This window comes from Diplotaxodon limnothrissa, linkage group LG11 (genome assembly GCF_057381915.1).
Source record: "Diplotaxodon limnothrissa isolate DT_005_m linkage group LG11, D_limnothrissa_male_GT1.1, whole genome shotgun sequence".
NCBI classification, from domain to species: domain Eukaryota; kingdom Metazoa; phylum Chordata; class Actinopteri; order Cichliformes; family Cichlidae; genus Diplotaxodon; species Diplotaxodon limnothrissa.
Window position 1 is genome coordinate 4,910,399 of NC_140606.1, and position 25,261 is coordinate 4,935,659.

General features: G+C 40.3%; 1 protein-coding gene across 4 annotated transcripts in view; it reads left to right on the forward strand.

The window, feature by feature from the left end:
- Window positions 1-25,261, forward strand: part of adgrb1a (adhesion G protein-coupled receptor B1a) — a 161,614-nt gene that overhangs the window by 69,495 nt on the left and 66,858 nt on the right. For all 4 annotated transcript variants that reach the window (XM_085364988.1, XM_085364986.1, XM_085364989.1 and 1 more), the window contains exons 13-16: window positions 11,095-11,238; window positions 21,110-21,185; window positions 24,317-24,419; window positions 24,512-24,555. In XM_085364988.1, the coding sequence (XP_085221114.1) occupies window positions 11,095-11,238; window positions 21,110-21,185; window positions 24,317-24,419; window positions 24,512-24,555 (367 nt within the window). The remainder of the gene's footprint in view (window positions 1-11,094; window positions 11,239-21,109; window positions 21,186-24,316; window positions 24,420-24,511; window positions 24,556-25,261) is intronic.

The window sequence follows — 25,261 nt, forward strand, 5'->3', positions numbered from 1 at the left end:
AGGACACAACGACCAGGACAGAGAGCCTGGGGATCGAACCGGCAACCTTCCAGTTACAGATGCGCTTCCCAACCCTCAGCGCCACAGTCGCCCCGCAATGACTCATTAAAAGAATATAAACATGGTTACATACCTCGATGACGTTCAGGCACGTAAACAATATGAGCTGCTTGTCCAAAAAACATCCAGAAAAGCAGTCATGGTATTTTAGTTCCTGGAGACGATTTATACAGTGCTGAGCATGATGTTGTCTCAGAAAGGCCCACCAGCCTTCAATACGCTGATTGTGATTGCTGGATCCAGTAATAAAACAGTTTCTGACGTTCGGATCCATAGTCCATCGCAAGAATTGTTGCATCTCCGCCATTATGACATTTTCTGTTCCCAGATCAGAGCGAATCCTAGCAGGTGTTCCCATCCTCTTTTCAACTTCTGCTATGAAATATCCAGCAATGACTTTGGGATCATTGTTTGTTGAACAGGCATGAAGCCAAATCATAACTCTCGAAAAGCCATCAATAGCTCCATTTATACAGATTCCAAAAGGCTTCAGTTTGTCATAGGAGTCAACATGCCACATGGTCGGTGGTTCGATCCCAGGCTGCCTCCTGGCTGTGTGCCAAATATCCTTGGGCAAGATACTAACCCCGTGTTTGCCTACTGGTGGTGGTCAGAGGGCCCGGTGGCGCCAGTGTCCGGCAGCCTCGCCTCTGTCAGTGCGCCCCAGGGCAGCTGTGGCTACAATGTAGCTTGCCATCGCCAGTGTGTGAATGTGTGTGTGAATGGGTGAATGTAGTGTGAAGCGCTTTGGGGTCCTTAGGGACTAGAAAAGCGTTTACCATTTTATATGAAATTTGGTCCAGGATTTACATACGTGCATCACATTAGGATCACACTCCCCAAGCGTACTCTTAGCCCCGGGTCTAGGTACCCCTGCCCCAGGAGGGGGAAACTGCACCCAGACCCAGGTGGTGTTACCATTTTCCTTGGGGTGGGGAGAAAGAGACCGCCCCGACTCCGCAGCAGCAGGGAGGCCCCACATTCCAAACCCCAGTCGGATGGCCAACTCCTACTCTTAGCACCCCCGCTCCAGCAGGTCGCAGAGAGCGGGGGTGAGAGAAGACTCCAAACCTCCCTCCGCCCGCTCATATGTAGTGTTGATGCATGTGTGTTCTAAGGTGCCTTTTAAAACCCAGGAGGGCATGGAGCTACCTGCCAGAGAGCAGCAGGTAAGCGCATAGCTCCTCCTGATAGCCCTCAATGTCTACATGTATTTAAAATTGAGAGGTGGGCAACAACGCCAGGGGTGAGGTGTACACCCTGATGGTCTTTTGTATTCCGTGTAGCGTGCCCACCCCCAAGATCCTATATGTATGTGTTATGAGAGTGTGAGTAATGTGAATGTCTAAGTTGTGAGATAAAATTGAGGCACAGGCAGCCAGAAGGGGACAGAGGGGGGGATGCCTCCCCTGCACCCTGGTGACACACCTTTACCCCAAGGCCCTGCATGTGTGGGTGATTGTGGTGGAGCGGGAAGAGGGAGGCAGCTGGAGATGGGGAGGGAAGGAAGGGAGGGGCAAGTGACCCCTCCCTGGGGCCAGCTCCCACGCTGACCCCAGTAGGCACCCCCATACTCTGCAACTCGCCAGGGAAAGGGGGCCCAGGCCCATCCGGACCGGGGCCCATCATAACAGTACCGCCCGGCCCCACCACAGAGAAAACTGCACCCACACCGTCATCCACTCATCTTCCAGACTACACAAGACAATAGACGCCCAGACTGAGATCTTTCTCCACCTCTCCTGTATCTCCCCCTCCTGCAGAGTGAGTTCCTGAAGAACTCACTCTGCAACCCCGGGTTGTGCCCTCCAAGGAAGATGCTCCTGGGGAACCCCCCGACGCCCTAAGCCTGTCCCTACCCCCACACCAATCACAACAGCGAAGGTGGGACCAAACTATGACCCCCCACCCCCACTAGGTGATGGAGCTAATCAAAGGAGCCCAGAGCAATTGATCTGATGTGGTGGCAGAGGCTGTATCAACACTAATCTAATAGATAATTTCTATATTTGTTAGAATTAAGATTATTTTTATTTTTCCAGTTCATGAGGACTGTTTTCTTGGCTATGCATAGGGCAGTGAAAACCATATGGGCTATATTCTTATCTGTAGTGACATTATCTAAGCTGCCCAACAAACACACTAAAGGGGAAGCTGGAATGTTACATTTCAGACACTTTGATAAGTCTTCACATATCTCGCGCCAAAACTTCTGAACTGGTGGACAGAACCAAAGAGCGTGGATATAATTGTCCGGTGAATTGGTTTGGCAGTGTGAGCAGTTGTTGGTAGACGTAAAGCCCATCTTGAACATCCGATGACCTGTATAGTGCACTCTATGTAGTATTTTGTATTGAATTAATTGAAGACTGGGATTTCTAATTAGATGAAAGGTTTTTAAGCAAATCTGAGACCAGAAGTTTAGGTCTAAGTTAACTGATAAATCCGCTTCCCATTTTGCAATAGGAAGTGATATTGATTCATCTGTTTTAGAAAGCATTCTTTATCTTTTGGAAAGTAATTTGGGGGCTTTAAGAGTCAGAAATTGAACCACACTTGGTGGTGTTTGTAGTTCAACTTGACCCGGTTTAAATTTCATTTTTACTATGGATTTAATTTGTTGATATTCTAAAAATCTTTTCTTGTTGATCCCATATTGTGTAACTAGTCTGTCAAATGAAATAAATTCTGTTCCTTCTAATATATGTTCTAAATATTTGATTCCTTTACCACTCCAATCTGAAAAGTTTATCATATTATTGTTTTGTAATATGTCAGGGTTGTTCCAGATAGGTGTACGTTTGCATGGGATTAATGAAGACTCAATTTTAGAAACTCCCACCATGCTGTCAGAGAAGAGCTGATGTTGATGCTTTTGAAGCATTCATGTCGTTGGATGTTTGAGCTGATAAATGATAGATCTGAAATCTCTATATTATTGCAAAGTGCTTGTTCTACATCTAGCCAAGGTTCATCTAAGAAGGTATGTTTTAGCCATCCTGAGATAAACTGAAGCCTGTTGGCTAAGAAGTAGTGCTGAAAGTTAGGTAGTACTAATCCTCCTTTATCCTTGGTCTTTTGTAGTGTTTTTAAGCTTATGAAAACACTACAAGCTTGGGAGAAACATTAATACCTAAATATTTTATATTTCCCCATTGCAGTGGTGTAGAAGAAGAATTATGGAAGGAGCAATTAATCGGAAGGAGTGTAGATTTTGACCAGTTAATATCTGATATTCTTGCAAAAGAGTTTATCAATTCAATCACCCCAGAGATATTGGTTTGTGAGTTTTGGAGAAAAAGTAACACATCATCCGCATAAAGGCTGATTTTGTGTTCCACGTTCTTGCATTTTATGCCCTTCATTACTGAATTCTGTCTAATTGCTGCTACTAGTGGTTCAATAAAAATTGCAAACAGTGAAGGGGGAAGTGGGCATCCCTGCGTGGTGCCCCTCAGGAGACAGAAGCTTGAGGATGTTTGGTCATTTGTTTTGACACAAGCTGTTGGGGAATTATATAATATTTTTAACCAGTTTATGAAAGAGGATCCAAAACCAAATTAGTGTAAAGTTGCAAATAGAAATTTCCAGTTAACTCTGTCAAATGCTTTTAATGCATCTAAAGAAAATATTGTAGTTTCAAGGTTTTTACTGTATGAGTAGTCTATCAAATTAAGTAATCTGCGTGTATTTTTTGATGAGTGCCTACCTTTTATGAAACCAGTTTGGTCAGGATGAATTAAGAGGGGGGTTATTTTCTCTAGTCTCTTTGAGAGAGCTTTGCAGATTATTTTAAGGTCTACATTTATAAGGGATATTGGACGATAGCTTGAGGGATATACAGGGTTTTTGCCTGGTTTTAGCAGGAGATTAATGTTTGCAGAATTCATATTTGGTGGAAGTCAGCCCTTTTCTTTGATTTCCAACAACGTTCTGTAAAAAACTGGTGCTAGAATCGACCAGAATTCTTTGTAGAATTCTGCAGGAAAGCCGTCTGGACCTGGAGCCTTATTATTGGGTATACTTATCAGGGCTTCCTGGAGTTCACCTGGTGTCAGTGGTGAATCCAGTGCCATTGCTTGAGTGTCTAATAATTTTGGAAGAGTTATGTTGTCCAAAAACTGATCAATTTCATTTTTAGATGGGTTTATTTGTGGTGAATACAATCTTTTATAGAAATCCCTGAAAATGTTGTTTGTTTGTTTCGGGTCATATATTGTGTTCCCAGATGAATCTTGAACAGCACCTATAGTTGTTCTTTATTTATTTATTTTTAGCTGGTTTGCTAGAAATTGACCGGATTTATTACCATGTTCATAATTTTGAAAGCGTAGTCTTTGTACTAAGAATTTTGTTTGTTTTTTTTATCAATCATCTCATTTAATTCTAGTTTTGTTTTGCATATTTTGTTCAATGTTTCCTGATCTTGGTGGGACACGTAGGCTTCTTCTAGTGATGTAATGTTTTTTTCTAATTCCTTAATATTTTTGTTTTCTTCTTTCTTTTTATGTGATGAGAAAGAAATTATTTTACCTCTCATTACAGCTTTGCTTCCCATAGAACAGATGCTGAAGTTCCGGGAGTGTCATTATAGTCTAAATATGAAGTCCACTCTTTTTTAAAATATTTAATAAAGTCTTCATCTTTAAGTAGTGATGTATTTTACTTGGCGTAGTATTATTCTTGTGCATTAGTGTTAAAGATACAGGAGCATGATCGCTAACAGCTATAGGGTGAATCTCAGTGTCTGAAATGCTACTCAGCAGTGAGCTGCTGACCAAAAAAATAATCCAGACGAGAGTAGGAGTGATGAACATGTGAGAAAAAAGTATATTCCTTACTGGTGGGGTGAAGGGAGCGCCATGCATCGCAAAGAGTCGCTCATATGCTGTTTGATTATATTTGTGGACTGCCAATTGCGGCGAGTTCCTGCTGTACTGAGCCTATCTATTTCTTCATTTAGTCCAAGGTTGAGGTTGCCTCCAAGAACAAGTGTGCCATCTAAGTGTTCAGAGAGTGCACTGAAAAAACCGTGAAAGAATGAGGGATCATCAACATTTGGACCATATACACTTACAATACATAGCTTTTTATCACGTATAGATAGTTTAATGATTAAGAATCTGCCCTCTGGATCTATAACTGTATCGAGTACTGTGAAATTAATATTTTTATGTATTAAAATTGCTACTCCCCTTTGTCTAGAATTATAACAAGCTGAGAACACATTAGGAAACTCAGGTGTTTTAAGTTCATTCGAACCTCTAAGAGGTCTGTGGGTCTCTTGTAAAAGGACAACATCTGCCTGTTCTCTGGAGCCAGCTCCATTTATATTCCATGTAACAAACCTTAGTGCGCCCATAGATGTCTGTGTATAACTAGGGGTGTACGCTGTGTGTGTCGCTTAGACAGGTGGAGAGAATACATCACTTGTTGATAAATAAAGAGAAGGAGAGAGAGAAAAAATGTGTGGCGAGATGCTCCCTGAGTTTGACTATATGTGTGCATATTTACTAATATGAGTACGCTTGGCTTAAGTGTGTGTATCCTATAGGTCTGTGTGCGCTGTCTGACTGATGTAAATGCGCTGTCGTTGAGCGCATGATTTTGCATGATCGTGCTGTGCGTATGTGTCGAAATAAAGGATGTTGATTGTGGATGTGTGTGGAAGCAGGTGATCGAAGCAGTGAAAGAAAATAAAAAAAGGAAGAAACCAAGGACAAGGGTGAGCAGCATAAAAACAAGAGGGGGAAAAAGACGGGGAAAAAAACGAGAAGAAAAAAAACGGAAACAATCCAATTAAACCATTGACGGAGAGTGACGGTGTAAATTTTGCTATGATATTACACTTAAGATGCGATTTGAGTTAAACAGATGTTAATGCAAGTTAGTGTGAGTGGATAGGGAAAGGGTGTAGCGGATTCTTATCTGGTGTGAAGTTAATACAGCCACGGAGTGATGTCGGGATCACGGTGAAGCTGTCCGTCCACGTACAGCCGGTCCACAGCAATGACAGCGCGGGAGCCCTTCTGGATGAAGCCGCGTTGGATTGGGAAGAGGACCCTGCGTCATTCCAGGATCTCTTTGGGAAACTGGTCGTTCACGCTGAAGTCCGTTCCTTTTAATTCCCTGCCGTGGCTTTTCACCTGTTCCTTTTGTTTGAAGTGGCCGAATGTGGCCACAATAGGACGTGGTCTCCCGGCCGCTGCCCGCATGGGGCCGATGCGATGCACCCTATCAAAGGCGATGTTCTTCACCGTGTCCTCCGGCAGCTTCAGGTGGGTTTTGATGAAGCTTTTTACCATAGTCTCCGCGTCTTCTCCAGCGGCTTCTGGAATACCAGAAAATACGAGATTATCTCGCATGCCACGAGCTTGTAGATCAATAACTGTTTCTTTTATTTTTTTATTTTCTCTATTTAGCTGGGTAACATTGTCTGTGAGACATTTCACCGACTCCCTTAGCGTGGCATTTTCAGCAGCGAGCGTTTCCACCTGCTGCTGGCTGAACTCCAGGGATTCTCGCAAGGATTTAAATTCCCGGTGAAGAATCTCCACCAAGGACAGCCTTTCATCGAAACTGGACAATCGTTGGTCGATTGACTCCAATATGTCGACAATATCTTTGCTGGCTGGCGATGTTGTGCCGGGGGAATCTGCAGGGTGAAGTCTTTTTGACGACGGCGTGTCAGGTTTGGCCGGGGAAGCTGCACTCTGGACCTTCTTCATCATGAGATACTGGAAGCACTGATCAATGCAATCTTGGAGATCCTCTAAACTCTCCCCGTTGTTCTCCAGGGTGTTGGAGATGATTTAGACAAATGTTGTTAGTTATAAGACAATTGATAAGTGTATTTGGTAATACTGAAATGTAAACTACCATTCGCTTTAATCTCCGGCGTCTGATGTCAGTTACAACAGTCAGCTTGATGTCAGCTTACCTTGTCCGTCACTTTCATCACTTACCTCTGACTCCGTCACTTACCTCTGACTCTGACCCTCCTTTCAGTCTGGTTTTAAACATCTACATTCCACTGAAACAGCACTTTTACGTGTTTTTAACGATATCTTTTTAGCTACTGATTGTGAAAGTTCCGTGATCCTTGTGCTTTTAGATCTTACTGCAGCGTTTGACACTGTTGACCACAATATTCTTATCTCTCGTTTGAAACACCTGGTTGGCATTAAAGGTGCAGCACTGCATCTGCTTCACTCATATTTGAGTGAAAGAACGTTTAGTGTTAAAGTTGAAAATTTTGAGTCCACCTCAGCCCCCCTTCCTTGTGGGGTGCCCCAGGGATCAATCCTTGGCCCTCTTCTTCTTTTATTATACCTGCACCCTTTGGGGTCTATTTTTAGAAAACACGAAATATCCTTTCACTGCTACGCAGACGACTGCCAAATTTATTTGCCTTTAGCACCAAATGGCCCAGGCTCCATCCAAATCCTTTTGAACTGCCTTGAAGATATCAAAGCTTGGATGGCTCTGAACTTTTGGAGTTTCAATGAGAGTAAAACGGAGGTGATTGTATTTAGACCTAAAAATATTTCATACAGCCTGCTCGTAAATTGTGGTTGGCTAGGGTCTTATATCAAGCAGCATGTGACAAACTTGGGAGTCATTATGGACGCAGATTTTAAATTGGACAAACATATTAGTTCAGCGTTGCAAAAAGGCTTTTTCCAACTGAGGCAAATAGCTAAGCTGAAGCCAGTTTTGTCAAGACGTGACATGGAGAAGGTAATACATGCCTTTATTTCAACATGGCTTGACTACTGTAATGCACTGTTTTTTAGAGTCAGCCAACGATCTCTTGCTCGTCTTCAGCTCATTCAAAATGCCGCTGCCCGCCTCTTAACTGATACCCACAGCTATGAACATGTAACATCTATCCTGTCTTCTCTTCATTGGCTTCCTGTTCATCACAGAATTAATATCAAAGTCCTAATACTGGTTTATAAATGCCTTAATGCTGAAGTAACTCAGAAATGTATGGGGGATCTTGCTCCCCCATACATTTCCAAGTTACTTCAGCCTTATATTCCTTCACGGACCCTTAGATCAGCTGACCAGCTGCTGTTGGTTGTCCCAAAATCAAGGCTTAAACGTAGAAGAGAACGAGCCTTTTCAGTTATGGCCCCAAATCTTTGGAATATGCTGCCTTTAAATATTAGACAGGCATCTTCGTTTCCTGTTTTTAAAATACTTTTGAAAACACACCTTTTTTCGATAGCGTTCAGACTGGCTTGAGTTGATATGGTTTTTGAGTGTCAGTGGTTGTATTTTGTGTTTTACCCTGTGTTTCTGTACAGCACTTTGGGCAAACTTTTTGCTTTTAAACGTGCTATATAAATAAACTGGATGGATTTGGATTTGAATAATTGTTGATGTAGGTTACAAATAAGTCTTCTATTGATTTGAATTGAATTCGTTGTGCTATGCTGCTTTGTTCACTGTGGCTTTGCGGGCTAATGCTTGATGTATTTTGTAGGAAAACCAGCCTACAAAATGCTGGAATGCGATCCAGACTGGGCACCCTCTATCAACCTGGGACATACCGAGTTTAAAGCTGCTACCACAACGAGATTTGATCGGTTAAGAGAGAGAGAGAGTGATATCAAAACAGCCACAAAAAGTCCCGCATATATGTGCCCAAGTGTTGTATTGAAGCAATCAAGTGATGAATAACTGTTTTCCAGTATGTTGTTTTGAAATGATTATTTTTGTTTGGTTGGTTTTTTTGCATTGTTGATTTGTTTTTCACTGAAGCAGCTAATACAGCATAATGGAATACAATTTGGCATCTTTCTTGTAAGATTCTATAATAGAACGAAACAATAATGCCAGTTATAAATAAAGACAATAAATGTAATGAATTATGAAACACTTATTTTAGCAGACTAACATGTGAGCTGGAGTGAGCTGGAGTGTTCTGGAACGTTATATTTGGTCTTCGAATGGCTGCAATCCAGGCCATCCATCGCCTCTTTGTTACCTCGGAAACATGGCTTGAACAATTTCTCTTCCACAACAGAATCCGATAAAAACCGCTTGCCACTCGTACCTACAATCCTTTGCGGTTTTACCCCGGAAATGACGTCACATTTTCAATCTGTATTGGATCTGAAAATTAACAACAGCAGTGAAATGGAATAGTCCAAATTACCAAAGTAAACTGGACCTGGGCTTGTTGCAGGGATCTGAAGTTACTAAACATTTTGTGAGTGTATGCACTCACACTTAGGACCATATAATAATAAATATGTGCGTGATGAAAGTTGGGCAGCACGCTAACGTCTTTAGTCCACTCTGTATGCTCGTATGGGTCTAAGCCTTTCACTCCTTTGATTTTTTTTCCTCATAATTTTTTTTTGCCTTTTTGTCACGTCTGTCTTTGTACGGACCTGCAGTGTTCTCCTTCGTTTTGTACATAACTGTTTTTGGGGCAAATAAAATGCAAGTAGGGATTAAAACCGCAGAATTAATGATTACCGGTGCTGGAAATGCTAGCGATTGATGCAGTGTTTTGATTTTGCTGCCACTCGTACCTACAATGCAATGCGCAAAAGTAATGTGGTCTGTCGATCTCTATTAACCTAACCCCAGTGAAAGTAGGCTCACAAAGGCTCTGGACCCAGAGAGAACCCACACAGAAAAGTCAGATGGTGGATTCAAACTCAGGGCTTTCTCGCTGTGAGGCCACAGTGCTAACCACTGCTTCACCCTGATGCCCTTGCCACCACCCTTTGTTCTGCAAATTCCTGTTTTTCCTTAACTGTGAACCTTGTCGCATCAAGGAACAGCACAGCCCTCATTCTAGCCTTCTGTTTCTGTTTGCCTTGTTCTTACATGAAGAGAATAACTAAGGCTCATTATTAGCACTCCTCAGGGCTGAAAGTCTTTAGATGTGTCTCATGACACATCTACACATTCAAAACCACCTGCTGCTTCCTTCCATTGCCGTAACTGTTAACTCAACTTTCTTCAAACATAGGAAAAACACATAGTGTAGTCATCACAAAGGCTCTGAATCTCTCTGTGACCTCCGGATAAAAACGAGGCAAAGTGTGTTTGTTGAATCAGGGGAGAGTACGTGGGAATTGAGGGCAGATGAGAGGTCCCGTTTATAGCGATGCTGCCTCTCTGTCTGCAGCCAAATAGCTGCCTACACAAGCACTGCATCCTTCCCCTAAGCGGCTGACCTCCTCTCTGCTCCCACTCCTCAAATGGCAGCAAAGTCATGCAGGGAAATCTACCATCCACTTCCAGCACAGAGTTTGATCAGACATTCTTCTTCTAAACTTGTAAAAGTAGTGAAGTTAGAATGCAGAATTGTGCCAAATTTGAATTGCAATCTTTTTTTTAAACTGCTTTGACAATTTAGCTAGTCTATTTTCAGAAGTATTCTTTCATTATTCTCCTTGGAGAATTAGACTATGAAGACTGCATAAATCACCTGCATATGTCGTTTTTTTGCTGGCCTAACTGCACGAAACTTTGGAGCATCTTATCTTATTTTTCAAAGAAGAAGAAGAAATTAAATGAAATCACACCAAGTCCACCACGTCACTGGTGAAACATCTAGCTTTAGAGATCATGCCAGGGTTACAATTTGGGGTAGAACCAAATACCTTTATCTCTTAATATAAAGTCCCTTGAGAGTGCTTTTTGTTGTGTACTGGGGGTATTTAAAAAAAAATTTATATAATTAAATTTTATATTTTCAGAAAAGTAATTTACAGGAGAAAAATGTAATGCTCACACATATACGATAATAATAATAATTATAATTATAATCATAATTACAATATATAATAATATGTGTATATATAATAATAATAATATAGAAATACTGTATAAACTACTAAGGCTGGATACTGTATATCCCAAGATAACATAAATGAAATGCATCGCCAGCTTTGGTTTAAAATGAGCTCCTTGGCTAAATAAGTACTGATATTAAACTGCTCTTTTTTTTTTATCTCTCACTTTCTCCCATTTTCAAGTTCACATTTTTTTTTCTTTCTTTTACAGTTCTCAGCATCCATAAGCGTCCAGTAAGGGGTCATGGAGGCATCAGCTTTCCTATGAAGAGCTGGAAGTGCATGGTGGACTGGGCTCTCAGCCCTGAGAACAAGGTCAACATTTCTAACAACATCCTGTCTACTGGCAAGCCAGGTGAGAGCTGTCAGAATAAGAAGTTAGCAGAAATATGAAAATAACATTCTAAACATAATCACCAAATACTGATTGCACGGAGCTTGGCTTCTGATTGACAATTCAGGAACACACGCTTGAATCTGTGAATGTTTGTGTTTGTTTGTTTGGTTGGGCAGGAGCTGTCAAGATACAAAGGCAAAATGGGGAACAGCAGTTGATTTATAAAACCGTGTTTACTGCCATTAATCTGCAAAGCAAAGCACCCTGCTCAGACAAATGCGTACGGAGATGCTCGTATTTAATGTCGCAAATAAAACATGCAGGAGAATAAAATCAGTTTTACAGCTGTACAACAAAAAGTCACATTGTCTTCAATCAGGCCTGAGTAAGTTTCATAAAATGTTAATACAGAGCCCATCTGCTTTAACAATGTGATGGCACTGAATCACAAGCAGGAGCATTTACATACTGACTTGTGTCTTATAGTAAAAGGGAATTACACAACACTGGTTTTGGAGGAGGGAGGCACCATGACAAAGAAAATGAGCAAATTATGTGTGTGTGAAATACATAATGTGTTTATATGATAGATATTTGCCTTGAGTCATTTTATCTTAAATTATAAAATAGGTCATTAACATTTATGAAAATGATTAATCAATACAGGGCCTAGTGCCATATAACCCACAACTAGAGCTTAATTTAGCAATATTTTCTTCATTTCAGTCAACGTTTGCAGTATCCCAGAGCAAACGGAGCTTGTGAAGTTGTAGTTCCATGACCTCTGACACCAAAACTCAGCTGCCAAGCAAACAGAGAGGAAAATAGTGATCCTTAGCCTTTAGAAATAATGTTCCTAAGAGGTTGTAAAGGGTTTCCATCTGGAAAAAAATAGGAGACGCCAGAGACATAAAGGACATAAATCAACACTATGGTGACTGTGGTTCAGGAGGTAGCCGTATTGCCTGCTATTTGTAAGACAACCCATCAATATTTTAGAGTATCGAGATTCTAAACCCTGATTTGCCTTGTCAAAGCTTTTAGGCTTAGAATAAAAGAGCTGTATGAATGTCTGTGAATGGGTGAATGAGGCTTGTAGTAAAAAGCACTTTGAGCGCTCAAATAGTAAAAAAGCAAAAATACCAGTCCATTTTTTAAAAAACATTTTAAGTTTTTAATCATATTTTTCTGTTGATTCTTTGGAGTTTCCAGTTTGTATATCTTTGTGGGAAAAAAAGTTAGATAATTTAGATAATATTTAAAATAACCGCCCAGAGGTGTTTCATGATTGCTGTTGAGACTTGCTTCTGATTTTGAATTACACTAAGAAGTCCTGTTCCCTGTGACGTTTCCAAAGTATCTCTGTTATTGGCCAAGCTTGGCCATTTTCTTTTCAATTATATATATATAGAAATGCATTTTCAGCTTCTATACAGCTTTTGAGGGTATACATGACAGTGACTGAATGTTCTCTATGTGCTACAAAAACTAGCACAGATTCAGCACATCGTCTTAAGATGAGTATATAGCCATGAGTGGTAATTCATTGGTGGAGTTCAAAGATGTTCCCTTGGCCAAACTGAATGCACAGTACAGTAAAATCTTGCCAGAGTCTACCCAGGGAAACCCTCCCAGGTGGACAAAGCATCTGCAAGTACCAGTATCTCAGCTGGCTCATTTGGTGTCAACCTTTGTGATGTCACAAAGGTGACCATGTCCTTAGTCAAAAGTTTGGTTGATGTAGGATGAATTTAATGAGTTTCTGAGCAGTCAACTCGACCTGTGGACATTGTACCCACCTGTTTGGATTGCACCCTGAATTCAAAATGACACCAGATGTAATTTTTTTTCAGTGTTTGTGTTCTGCTTATAAAGTAGTGGATTCAGATATTTCAAAGCTATATATAAAAACCTCATAAAAAAGTCAAAAAGACCAGCAGAGTATCTGTTGGAAAAGGTAGAAAATCCTAGGCATGTCCGTATTATTTTGCTGGTCAGAGGAAAGAGAAGAAGAGAGACTTCTCGCCCTGTGCCATTCTAACAGTTGATGGGGACAAAACCAGCTGGGCTTGACTTTTGTCTGTAGTCAGGTGCTAGGTGCACGGCTTTCAATCACAGCAGGGCTATTTGACAGTCACAAAGTTTACAACAATTAAAGACAGTACTATACTGCTAGCATGCCAGTGAGGCCATCGTTCCTAATCAGGAGTCAACAGGAGCCAATCAGGACTAATTAGAGACAATTTTCTCTGCAGCTAGAAGTGTCTCCCAACGGCAATGTCACACAAGCAGCCAGCCTTCTTTATGCATAGAGCGTGGACTTGCTTACATTGATTAAAACAGCTCTCTGATCCCTTGTTTGTGCTGATTGATTGGTCCCTTCACACAGCTCCAAAATGTTCTGAAAAAAGCTTTATTTTTCATACAAAGGAAACTACAAATTACATGCTTTGTGACAGAAAAAACGAGAGGAGTGTGAATAGAGTTAGGGTCCACAGGCAGGATTTTCCTCCTCTTTGCAATGTGTAAGCACAAAACAGCACAACACTCACCTGTAATTTTAAACATGAAACAATTTTATCAGGTTCTGATGTTTATTTTATTTTACTCTGCTTTTAAAAGTTAATTTAATTGTTAAATTGTGAAAAACTGCTAAAATAGAAAAATAATTCTTGTAAATTCATTTACTTCCCTCTGAACGCAACTTTCTGTTTGACATAGTAATTAATCGTGACAACCTCAACTCAAGTACAGGTTAATTTAAAGGTGTGTTCAAGGCTCCACTCTATTTGTAGGTAGCTGGTGTAACTGGTAACTAAAGCAGCTGTGATTTAAACATCTTTTAAAGACAGTGTGAGCAAAAATTCATTTTACATGCTCAAAATATTATCGGTCACATGGAATTTGCATATTCTGTACTCCATGATCGGCATGTGTGCTTCTGTAAAGAGATAATGGAGCTTATTAGATAAGCACAAGCACACATTCATTATTAATGGGTTTTCTAGTCCAGTTCCTCTCACCACTAACAGGTTCAGATTCTGAACAGTCCACAATATGGCTCTAAAACTGGAGCCATATTGTGTGTGTGTGTGTGTGTGTGTGTGTGTGTGTGTGTGTGTGTGTGTGTGTGTGTGTGTGTGTGCGTGCGTGCGTGCGTGTGCGTGCTTATGAGCAGAGATTTAGCTGTTTAGCAGATATTTAACCGTTTCCGTTCTTGCACACACATAACTTATAAACTATTGTCCCTCCAGGCTAGTTCTTACTGAGCACACACAGTCTGACTAGCCTATTGGTTAGGCCAGCCAAAGCGTGTATGAGTAGGACAAATAATACTTCAACCCCCTCACAACTCGCACGTGTCTTTTTCGGTTACCCCCTGATGCCCATGGGAGCTCAGCTGTTGCCTGGGAGCTAAAGCCTTTGCCTGCTGCCTGGCACACGTCTGTGTTCTCTCGGGCTGCCATGTAGTGTGCTGGAGCAGAAGTCCCAGCAAATGTCCCAGCAGATGGAGTTATATGTGAGAGAGAGTGCATGTTTGTGTGTGTGTTTTAATTATTATTAATATTTTTACTATTATTTGTAATATTATTTTGCCTTTGACACAGCTGCCAGATAAAGAAAGCATTTCCTTCCCTCAGGCCTGCCAGTGACTTCATGTTCTCCAGCAATTAAGTCTCCTCACATGTTGGCACTACTCTTCAACAGTGGGGGTTCACCCACAGAAAGCTGCAGCCACAGATTTTACAGATCAATATCGATGGAAACAAAAGTGTAACTTGGTGTTCCTGAACCACACATTTGTTTGTTCTTATTTATCCACTGTATATTTTTGAGATTTGGGAAGGATAACCAACATAAATAGATGGTAGCTTTGGTTGTGGTTCAAAAACAAAAAACTGTGAGAAAGGTTCATACAGTATTTGAGATAGCCTGCCAACATGACTGCTTTTACAACTTAATGAAACAAGTAAAGCTGACATGCTCATCAACATTCAAGTTTATCAGATCTGTGTTGTCTACAGTGTGGCTTCCAGTAAACTCACAAGAATGCTAAAATCTTTCAGTGTGTTGGCTGTTTTAATTCAATTCAATTGTATTTATATAGCGCCACATCACAACAACAGTCGCCTCAAGGTGCTTTATATTGTACAGTAGATCGTACAATAATAGATTCAGAGAAAACCCAAAAATCATATGACGCCTATGAGCAAGCACTTTGGCGACAGTGGGAAGGAAAAACTCCCTTTTAACAGGAAGAAACCTCCGGCTGAACCAGGCTCAGGGAGGGGCGGGGCCATTGCTGCGACCGGTTGGGGTGAGAGAAAGAAGACAGGATAAAGACATGCTGTGGAAGAGAGACAGAGATTAATAATACGTATGATTCAATGCAGAGAGGTCTATTAACACATAGTGAGTGAGAAAGGTGACTGGAAAGGAAAAAAACTCAGTGCATCATGGGAATCCCCCAGCAGCCTATGTCTATTGCAGCATAACTAAGGGAGGATTCAGGGTCACCTGGTCCAGCCCTAACTATATGCTTTACCAAAAAGGAAAGTTTTAAGCCTAATCTTAAAAGTAGAGATAGTGTCTGTCTCCCGAATCCAAACTGGAAGCTGGTTCCACAGAAGAGGGGCCTGAAAACTGAAGGCTCTGCCTCCCATTCTACTTTTAAATACTCTAGGAACAACAAGTAAGCCTGCAGTGCGAGAGCGAAGTGCTCTAATAGGGTGATATGGTACTACAAGGTCATTAAGATAAGATAGGGCCTTACTATTTAAGACCTTGCATGTGAAGAGCAGGATTTTGAATTCAATTCTGGATTTGACAGGAAGCCAATGAAGGGAAGCCAATACAGGAGAAATCTGCTCTCTTTTAGGTTTAGTTTTTAGGACTTCCTGATAATAATCAGAATCAGAATCAGAAACTTTATTGTCATTGTCATGAGAACAACGAAATTAAGAATGGTCCCCGATCATTGCATCATCCCTAGCAATATCAAAATATAAATAAAACAATAAAATTCAATAAATAAAATAGATAGAATACTTAAAATACTAATAAGATATAACAGTAAAACATTCACATACATTCCCACACACATGCTTCAGACCGTGCATAGATTAACACAAGAGTGGCGTGATGGACATTTTTTTTTTCAGATGTGTTATTGCAGTTGGATAACAGCTGTGTTTGAGTCTATTAGTCCTTGCTCTGATTGCCCTGTACCGTCTGCCTGAGGGCAACAGTTCGAACAGGGAGTGGCCAGGATGTGAGGTGTCTTTTATGATGTTTTGGGCCTTTTTAAAACAGTGGGCGTTGTGTAGAACTTCCAGTGTGGGGAGAGGGCAGCCAGTGATCTTTTGGGCGGTGTTAATGATCCCTTGGAGTGCTTTCCTCTGAGCCCCTGTGCAGCTAGTGTACCAGATGCATATGCAGTAAGTTAGAACACTCTCAATGGTGGCTCTGTAGAAGGACACCAGCAGTCTCTGTGTGATGTTATTCCTCCTGAGAATTCTCAGGAAGTACAGTCTCTGTTGGGCCTTTTTCAGCAGCTCGGAGGTGTTCACACTCCAGGAAAGGTTCTCCTCTATATTGACTCCCAGGAAGCGGAAGCTTGCCACCCTTTCTACACAGTCCCCATTTATGAATAGTGGTTGGATCTCTGCCTTTTTCCTTCTGAAGTCTATTATGAGTTCTTTGGTTTTTGAAGTGTTGAGGAGGAGGTTATTGGCCTTACACCATGACGTCAGCTGCTCCACCTCGTCTCTGTACGTAGACTCGTCTCCCTTGGAAATGAGCCCCACCACTGTGGTGTCATCTGCAAATTTCACAAAGATGTTGCTGTGGTGGCGAGGAGTGCAGTCGTGTGTGTAGAGAGAGTAGAGCAGTGGACTGAGCACACAGCCCTGGGGTGAGCCAGTGCTGAGACTCAGGGCTGAGGATGTGTGATGGCCAACTCTGACTCTCTGTCTACGGCCCGAGAGGAAGCTATTGATCCACATGCACATGTAATGAATTACAGTAGTCCAGCCTGGAAGTAATAAATGCATGAACTAGTTTTTCAGCGTCACTCTGAGACAGGATATTTCTAACTTTAGAGATGTTGCGCAAATGGAAGAACGCAGTCTTACATATTTGTTTAATATGTGCGTTGAAGGACATGTCCTGGTCCAAAATGACTCCAAGGTTCCTCACAGCGTTACTGGAGGCCAAGGTAATGCCATCCAGAGTAAGAATCTGGTTAGATACCATATTTCTAAAATTTTCAGGGCCGAGTACAATAACCTCAGTTTGATCTGAATTAAGTCTTTATGTCTTTAAGACATTCCCGCAGTTTAACTAATTGGTGTGTGTTATCTGGCTTCATGGACAGATAGAGCTGGGTGTCATCTGCATAGCAGTGAAAATGTATGCTATGTCTTCTAATGATGCTGCCTAAGGGAAGCATGTATAATGTAAACAGAATTGGTCCTAGCACTGAACCCTGTGGAACTCCATAATTAACCTCAGTGTGTGAAGAGGACTCTCCATTTACATGCACAAACTGGAGTCTATTAGATAGATATGATACAAACCACTGCAGTGCAGTACCTGTAACACCTACAGCATGTTCTAATCGCGCTAATAGGATATTATGGTCAACAGTATCGAACGCTCCACTGGGGTCTAGCAGGACAAGCGCAGAGATGAGTCCACTGTCAGAGGCTATAAGAATGTCTTTAATGAATATCAGTGGTACTGAAAGTAGCTGTAGATAATATTACATCTGTGGGATGACTATTGGTATTTTTTTTCTCTAATGATTAAAATTTTATTTGTGAAGAAGTTCATGAAGTCATTACTAGTTAACGTTAAAGGCATGGTTGGCTTAACAGAGCTCTGACTGTTTGTCAGCCTGGCTACAGTGCTGAAGAGAAACCTGGGGTTGTTCTTATTTTCTTCAATCAGTGATGAATAGTAAGATGTTCTGGCTTTGCGGAGAGCTTTCTTATAAAGCAGCAAACTATTTCTCCAGGCTAAATGATGGTCGTCTAAATTTGTGACACGCCATTTCCTCTCCAGCTTACGAGTCATCTGCTTTAGGCTACGTGTTTGAGAATTATACCACGGAGTCAGGTACTTCTGATTTGAGGCCTTATTTTTCAGAGGAGCTACAGTATCCAGAGTCGTACGTAGTGAGGAGGTAAAATTATTAACAAGATAATTGACCTCTGTTGGAGTAGTGTTCAGATAGCTGCTCTGCTCTGTGTTGGTACAGGGCATTGAAGATGATAACAGTGGGTGGATTATATTCTTAAATTTAGTTACAGCGCTTTCAGAAAGACATCTACTGTGATAAAGTCTACTCTCCACTGCTGTGTAATCAATTATTGTAAATGTAAATGTTATCAGGAAATGATCAGACAGGAGAGGGTTTTCAGGAAACACTGTTAAATGTTCAGTTTCTATGCCATATGTTGAAACAAGATCTAGAGTGTGATTAAAGTGGTGGGTGGGTTCTTTTACATTTTGAGAGAAGCCAATTGAGTCTAATAACAGATTAAATGCCATGTTGAGGCTTTCTTTTCGTAAGAAAAGCAACTGCAGTCTGAATTTGCAAAGGTTATCGCATTTAGGTTAAAGTGAAACATCTCTGTCATGATAGGAATAGTCTTTTCTGGATTAACTGTCTAATCCAACCCAATATCAAAGCAGAGCATGTAATAAACATGCTGGTCCACCCTGTCCATTTCATACTTTCCCTGTCCAAAGTGAAAAATGGGCATTTAAGCAGATGTTGCAGTACCAGCAGGGGGAGATAATATATTTAAAGCCACAAAGTCGCTAGTGACCAAAGGAGGAATTAAATGCATTCCAGGGTGCGTCTATGCCAGAAGCATTTAAGCTAGATGGCTAATTTGTATTTACATGTAAATGTGTTAATAATATATATTTAAACGCTTTCCCCTGATTATTTTCATGTTGGCTTGAAAAAAAAATGTGTCCCTCTGCTGTTGCTGCAACTTGCAACTGATCTTTTCCTAAGTTTAACCAAACGTTGAATGAAATCCAGTGAAACTGAAATGTAAAATTACTGCAAAGGAAGGATTCAACCTCAAAGACTATAAGCCTGGCAACCTGAGCTGTGAACAACCCTACACACCAAGCAGCCAGTTCAAGAGAGTTACATTTGGAAGACACACTTTCCAGTTTAGTTTCAGGTGCAAATATAGAAAGAATGAAATCACAATAATTGTTGTAATTAATGTTGAAAATAGCATTTTATGCAATAAAATGGGGGGTGGGGGTTACAAAAACGTCCTAAAAAAGGTTTGCAAGAGTTTGAGAAGCACATTTGTGTAGCAGCCCAGAAACTATCAAGCCATGTGAGAGTTTTTTAGTTCTCCAAGTGAAATTTATTTTAAAAAATGTTATTATTTTTCCCAGAGTGATGACAGTGTCACTAATGTTGCTATAGTCTCCTGCAATTCCAGGAATCAGTTTGGTGTCAGACAAAAATATACAAAGACCATGGACAGTATTTTGTATTTGAGCTTATAGTGTGTGTGTGTGTGTGTGTGTGTGTGTGTGTGTGTGTGTGTGTGTGTGTGTTGCACTTTTTAACAGAAAATTATCTTTGGTTTCAACTTTACATATCTGTCTGAGCATGTGCATGATTGTTGTTCTGTGTGCACAGTTGTGTTTGCATGTATCTGTGGGTTTGTGTCTAACAGTGTGAGAGACAGAGTTCATAGCTGAGTAGTCATGTAGGCCAGCCCCACTGTAAGTGCTCTGGGGGCTGGAGGAGTGGAGGCAGCGTGGCTGACCTGCATTCTATAGAAAAAGCCATTGTGCTAGCAGAGACTGAGACATTCAGCCTGTCTCATTGGCCTGGACTAAAGTGGGGTGGAACAATCCAGAACAGGGATCCAGCACCTCCAGTTAGTGAGCATTAAATCTGTTAGGCAGGTTAATCCATATTACTGTCTGTGTGAATAGGTAAATCTTCATGTGCTGCAGCCTGGTGTTTCTTTCAGTGATGGCATTGAGATACTTGCTCAATAATAAGAGCATAACAAACAGCTCACTTACAACCTCAAAAAAATCCTTTTTCCTGCTTAACCCTGTGATGCACTCAAGGTGAAGATGTAAAGTTGCATTCAAGGTACTTTGGTGTCTTGCTGGAGATACAGAGCTGAACATAAATTATCTTTTTTTAAGTGATGGGTCATTTCAGTAGCAACTTTCCAAACAGCTCAATAAATTAAAAGTCATGCAAACAATTTTTATACGGTTCATCACAAAATGTGTCCACTAGTTAAATGTACAAGTGAAGTATACTAAGTATACTTTGTATGCTATACTATAAGTATACTATAATAAGTATACTATACTTTTGTGTCATTCAAAGGTTGTATGAAAAGATGTGATAGACAGTTTATTGTAGGCTAAATTGGTTGGTTTGCAGTAGTGTGGTGCAGTTTACAGTGATGCATATTGTTGGACTGTACGGAGCAAAATGTAATATTTGTGTTAGGTTACTTCAAGGAGAGCAGACATTGATTTAAACTAAAAGTAAAGATGATGATACAGAATTGATTCTCTCACCAAATTTGACCTTTTATACATCTTAAAAATTAACCCATTCAACAGTCATATGGATTAACCTGCCTAAGAGATTGAATTGCTCACTAACAGGAGGTGCTGGATCCCTACACGTTTTAAGTGCTACATCCAGATGAACAGAATGAACTTTTTGGGATTTCCATATCTGGATGATTGAGCATGCATCAAGATTGTTTACTGCTACACCGTTGGAGGTCCCTAAGTTTGTTCTTAGAGTTCCTCCCATATGCCAAATCCCATGTTAATCCTTGTCTGTACCTCTGTTTCTTTCCTAATGCAGATCCAGATGATACCTCGACATTTGTAACTGGCATTGCTCTGTACAGAAACCTGGGCAGCATTCTCAATCTGCAGAGGTAAGACTTCTCAAGGCTGCTTCTGAAAGAAGTGGGATTTGGGGAGGTGGATTTCAGACAGGGAATTTGATAATGGGTTTGCATGAATGCAACAGAATGTTTTATACCAATGAACCAGGGATACTGGGTTTCACAAAAAAAAGACTTTCCATGTGTCAGTATAGATATCGTTAGCTTCATAGCATAATTGCCTAAGTCATTGACTTAGTCAAATGACTTAGGCAATTATGCTATGAAGCTAACGATATGACTTTGTGATAGAGGTTGTGGTGGCACAGAAGTTGTCATGAAATCCATTCATCTCAGAATTCCTTTTTTTTTGTTTCATCTGTCTTTTCTTATTCCTCGAGTTTTTGGTTGTATGTAATGGTTTTGTTCAGCATATTCATTTTGTAGTTATCATGAAGGCAGAAAATAATGATTATTAATAAATAATAATTATCAGTTAATGAAAAATGCTTATTTAGCCTAGGGTCAGAATGGGTCTCCATGCGCATTACTATGGGATTTTGTTTTTTCTTTAGGGAACACTTACATTTGATTTAAATGAGTCTGTCAGTGAAGTCACTTGAAGACATGCACTGGACTTTGTATCCAAAAAATTTTTGTTATACTACTAGTGTTTCTAGGGGTGTTAAGTGGGTTTGTCTGTTCACCACTTTGTTATAGACTAAAGACATATCCAAATTCATGTAAAAAAAAACCCCAAACATTTAAAGTTAAAAATTCTCAGCAATCTTCTGTTTTTTTTTTTCATTCTTCAACATATAGATTTAGGGTTCAGGTTAAGGTGTTAAGACCACATAGGCTTAACAGAAAAGGGTCAGGTTATTAGCAGTGATGGAGATTGGACTCTGTGTATGATCATTTTTCTCAGTTTCTACCTGTTAAGGCACAAATCAAATCCTGGAATATTCCAGCTAAAACGGGCTCTGCAGAGTTTGATTTAGTTTACGGAACTCTGGTATGGAAGAGGCAGAAAGACACTCATTGCATTAATTGCACCATAATTTTCTTTCATACTGTGATGCAAACACATAGCTATTTCAGTGAAACATCCTTGACACAGGTTACCCACGTGGCCAAATTCCCTGAAGGGAAATTTGCCAGTGAAGAATAATAGCTTCTCTGGCCACTAAAAACTGCAACAGTGTGGAGGATAAATGGTTAATTTATCTCAGGTGTCATACACTGAGCTGTAAGGTAACAACAGAATCAAGTGGAATTAAACATTTGTCTGAAGTCAGTTCTGTCCTTAATAGAGTTAGTCCAATCTTCAAAAGTTATAAGATAAACTCTCCTAGTATATGTTGCTAGAACTCCCTATCAAGAATTCCTCTGGTCAGCGATGGCCAGTAAAGCTTAAGTTATCAAAAGTGTAGAAAGGTATTCTGAATTAATCCAACTGCTTTAGTATTATAGCCACGCAGTGCACACACACCATTTAACAACAATGCTCAAGACGTTTAACCATGTTCCAATGCAGCAAAACTGTGCTGCCAGGCCTTTTAGCATCAGCTGCAACAGTAAGCACTTCTAGCTAAATGAATGCAAGGAATAAATGTAGGAGTACTATTCTCGCAGTGGGTGGCCCCATGTACGTCTTGTTTTTGGGGTAAAGGCATATCTTGGGGGGAAGTTGCAGTTGCTGGTAGCATGATGATTTACATTTGTTTTAATAGAAACAGCCTGCAGTAACGTTGAGAAGGAGTAATGTATTATGATAATACGCTAAAAACACATGAATTGATAAAATAAGAGAAAAATCAAGCAGACCCTCACCATCTGAGATCTATATTTCCGCTCTTCTTCACTCTTCTTTTTCTCCCAATTTTATCTTTGTCTCTACTCCTTTTCTGTTTTTGATGCCTCTCTAAAAGAAAATGAGAGAAGTTTGAAGCGAGAGACTAGGTGACACAAAAGTTTAAGATGAGTGATTGTGTTTTCAAATGGTGAGAGGGTGATTGTGTGTTGTGGATACAGTGATGATGTGAATAATCAGGAAACAGAGCACAGGCTGTTGAACATGATTGGCCAACTGGAAGCTTTCGATGTCAGTTCTACCAGTAGCTATTCACTTTTTTCTGATTGTCTGATTCCACATGATTGATAGTAGCTATGGAAAAACAGAAATAGCAATGCATACTAAGCAGGGATACAGAATTTAAAATAAAATGTCTCAAATGTTATAAGATACTGATAGACAATGTGCTTCAGTTACTGGAAAAGAAGGATTACTGGATCCATTTGTTCTGAAGTAGAGCACAAAGATTCTGGCAAGTGGCTGTAAAACGACTGAAGCAGAAATGTGGTACTTATCATCCTGCTGATTAAGAAATCATGACTGGTCTGGATCTCATAAAAAATACAACTGAACACAAACTATCAGTATTTAAATGAACTCTAAGTGGCCTAGCTTTTTGTGGCAGCTACATAATATTTGCTAAACTAAGGATAATGTCAATATGTCCTTTCAAATTTCATTTGAACAACAGCCTTCAATATGACTTTGTCATCTGTGGATGCCATTATTGGCAGCATATTCCCCAAGTGGCCTTAAAGATATCAGGACTGTGAACTTAATCAGGATCAAGGACATCATTTTAGCTAGCTTAAAGTCAAGTGTCATTTGATGTTCGATGAAATCAAAGAACTGGAGTCAGTAAGACCAGTGATCTTCCAGATAGCAATTCATCCGTTTGTCTATGCTAAATTAGTTTTCTCAATTTTCAGTGTTGAAATGCACTTCTGTGTTTGTAGGGCTATGTTTCCTCCATACATCTATTTATATTTTGTTTGTCTAGACATTCCGAGGAATCTTCTGCCCTCTGTCACACCCACTTTGGGATGAATTAGATGAATTACATGCATTCATGTGTAGCATCTCCCAGTTGTATTAGCTTTAATTTCCAGGGTTTTGTTTTGTTTTATGTATATTAAATTAGTTGTCAGTTTACCACTTTTATAATGAAATATTTTTATAGAAGAATCCATTTCATATATTAGATACTTCAGACAAAACATTGGTGTGCTTTCATCTACATCTGAGTATCTTGAAATTTTGGGTGCATTTCCACTGCAGTATAGATTGTCAGTTAAAGGTGACAGTGCTGCCTTTTCTCTTCTTGTAGAAACAGCACAGTCCTCAATTCCAGGGTATTGTCAGTGACCATCAAGCCCACCCCTGCTTCCCTCACTGTTCCATTTGTGGTTGAGTTCTCTCACCTTTATAACGTGAGTAAAAAATCAACTTTTTACAGCTATAAAGCTGCTGCAACTGATCCTCTTTCATAACCATGTGGTTTCTCTGTTCTCCATTTATGTAGGGCACCACCAACCACACCTGTATATCCTGGGATGAGAGTGACAGGTAAGGCCCATGATATTTCTGATATGACATTTGACAGCACACACAGACGTATTAATTAATATTAATCAAATAATAATTAAATATTAATGAATTCTTTGTGGCATGGATTCAGTAGGACGTGTAGGACATTTCAGATGTCATGCAATTTAATTCCTGAGAGATTTGGGGCCATATTGAAATTAGAGCATTAGGCAGTTGCTGAAGATTTTCAGCTGCACATCCATGATGCATTCCACCACAACCAAAGATGCTCTATGATCTAGTTACTGTGGAGGCTATTTGAGAACAGTGAACTCACCGTTGTGTTCAAGAAAGCAGTTTGAGACAATTTAGCTTTGTAGCCCCAGTTTGCTTTGTGGCATCTGGTGTTGCTCATCTGCTTCAGGGTTTTACATGCATCAGAGATGCTCTTATGCATATCTTTGTTGTAATGAGTGGTTATTATTGCCTTCTTTCCAGCTCAAAGCAGTCTGTCCCTTCTAATTTGATCTCTGACATCAAAAAGCCATTTTTCAGCAGAAACTAACACTCATTGGATACTATCCCAGTAGATAAGCAGTTTCTGAAATAATCAGACCAGCCCTCTGGCACCAACAACCATACCATATTCAATGTCACCTGAATCGCCCTTCTTGGTTTGAACTCCCACAGATCTATAGGCCTAAATTCAGAGTCCATGCTCTGAGATACTTGTGTTAAACAGCAG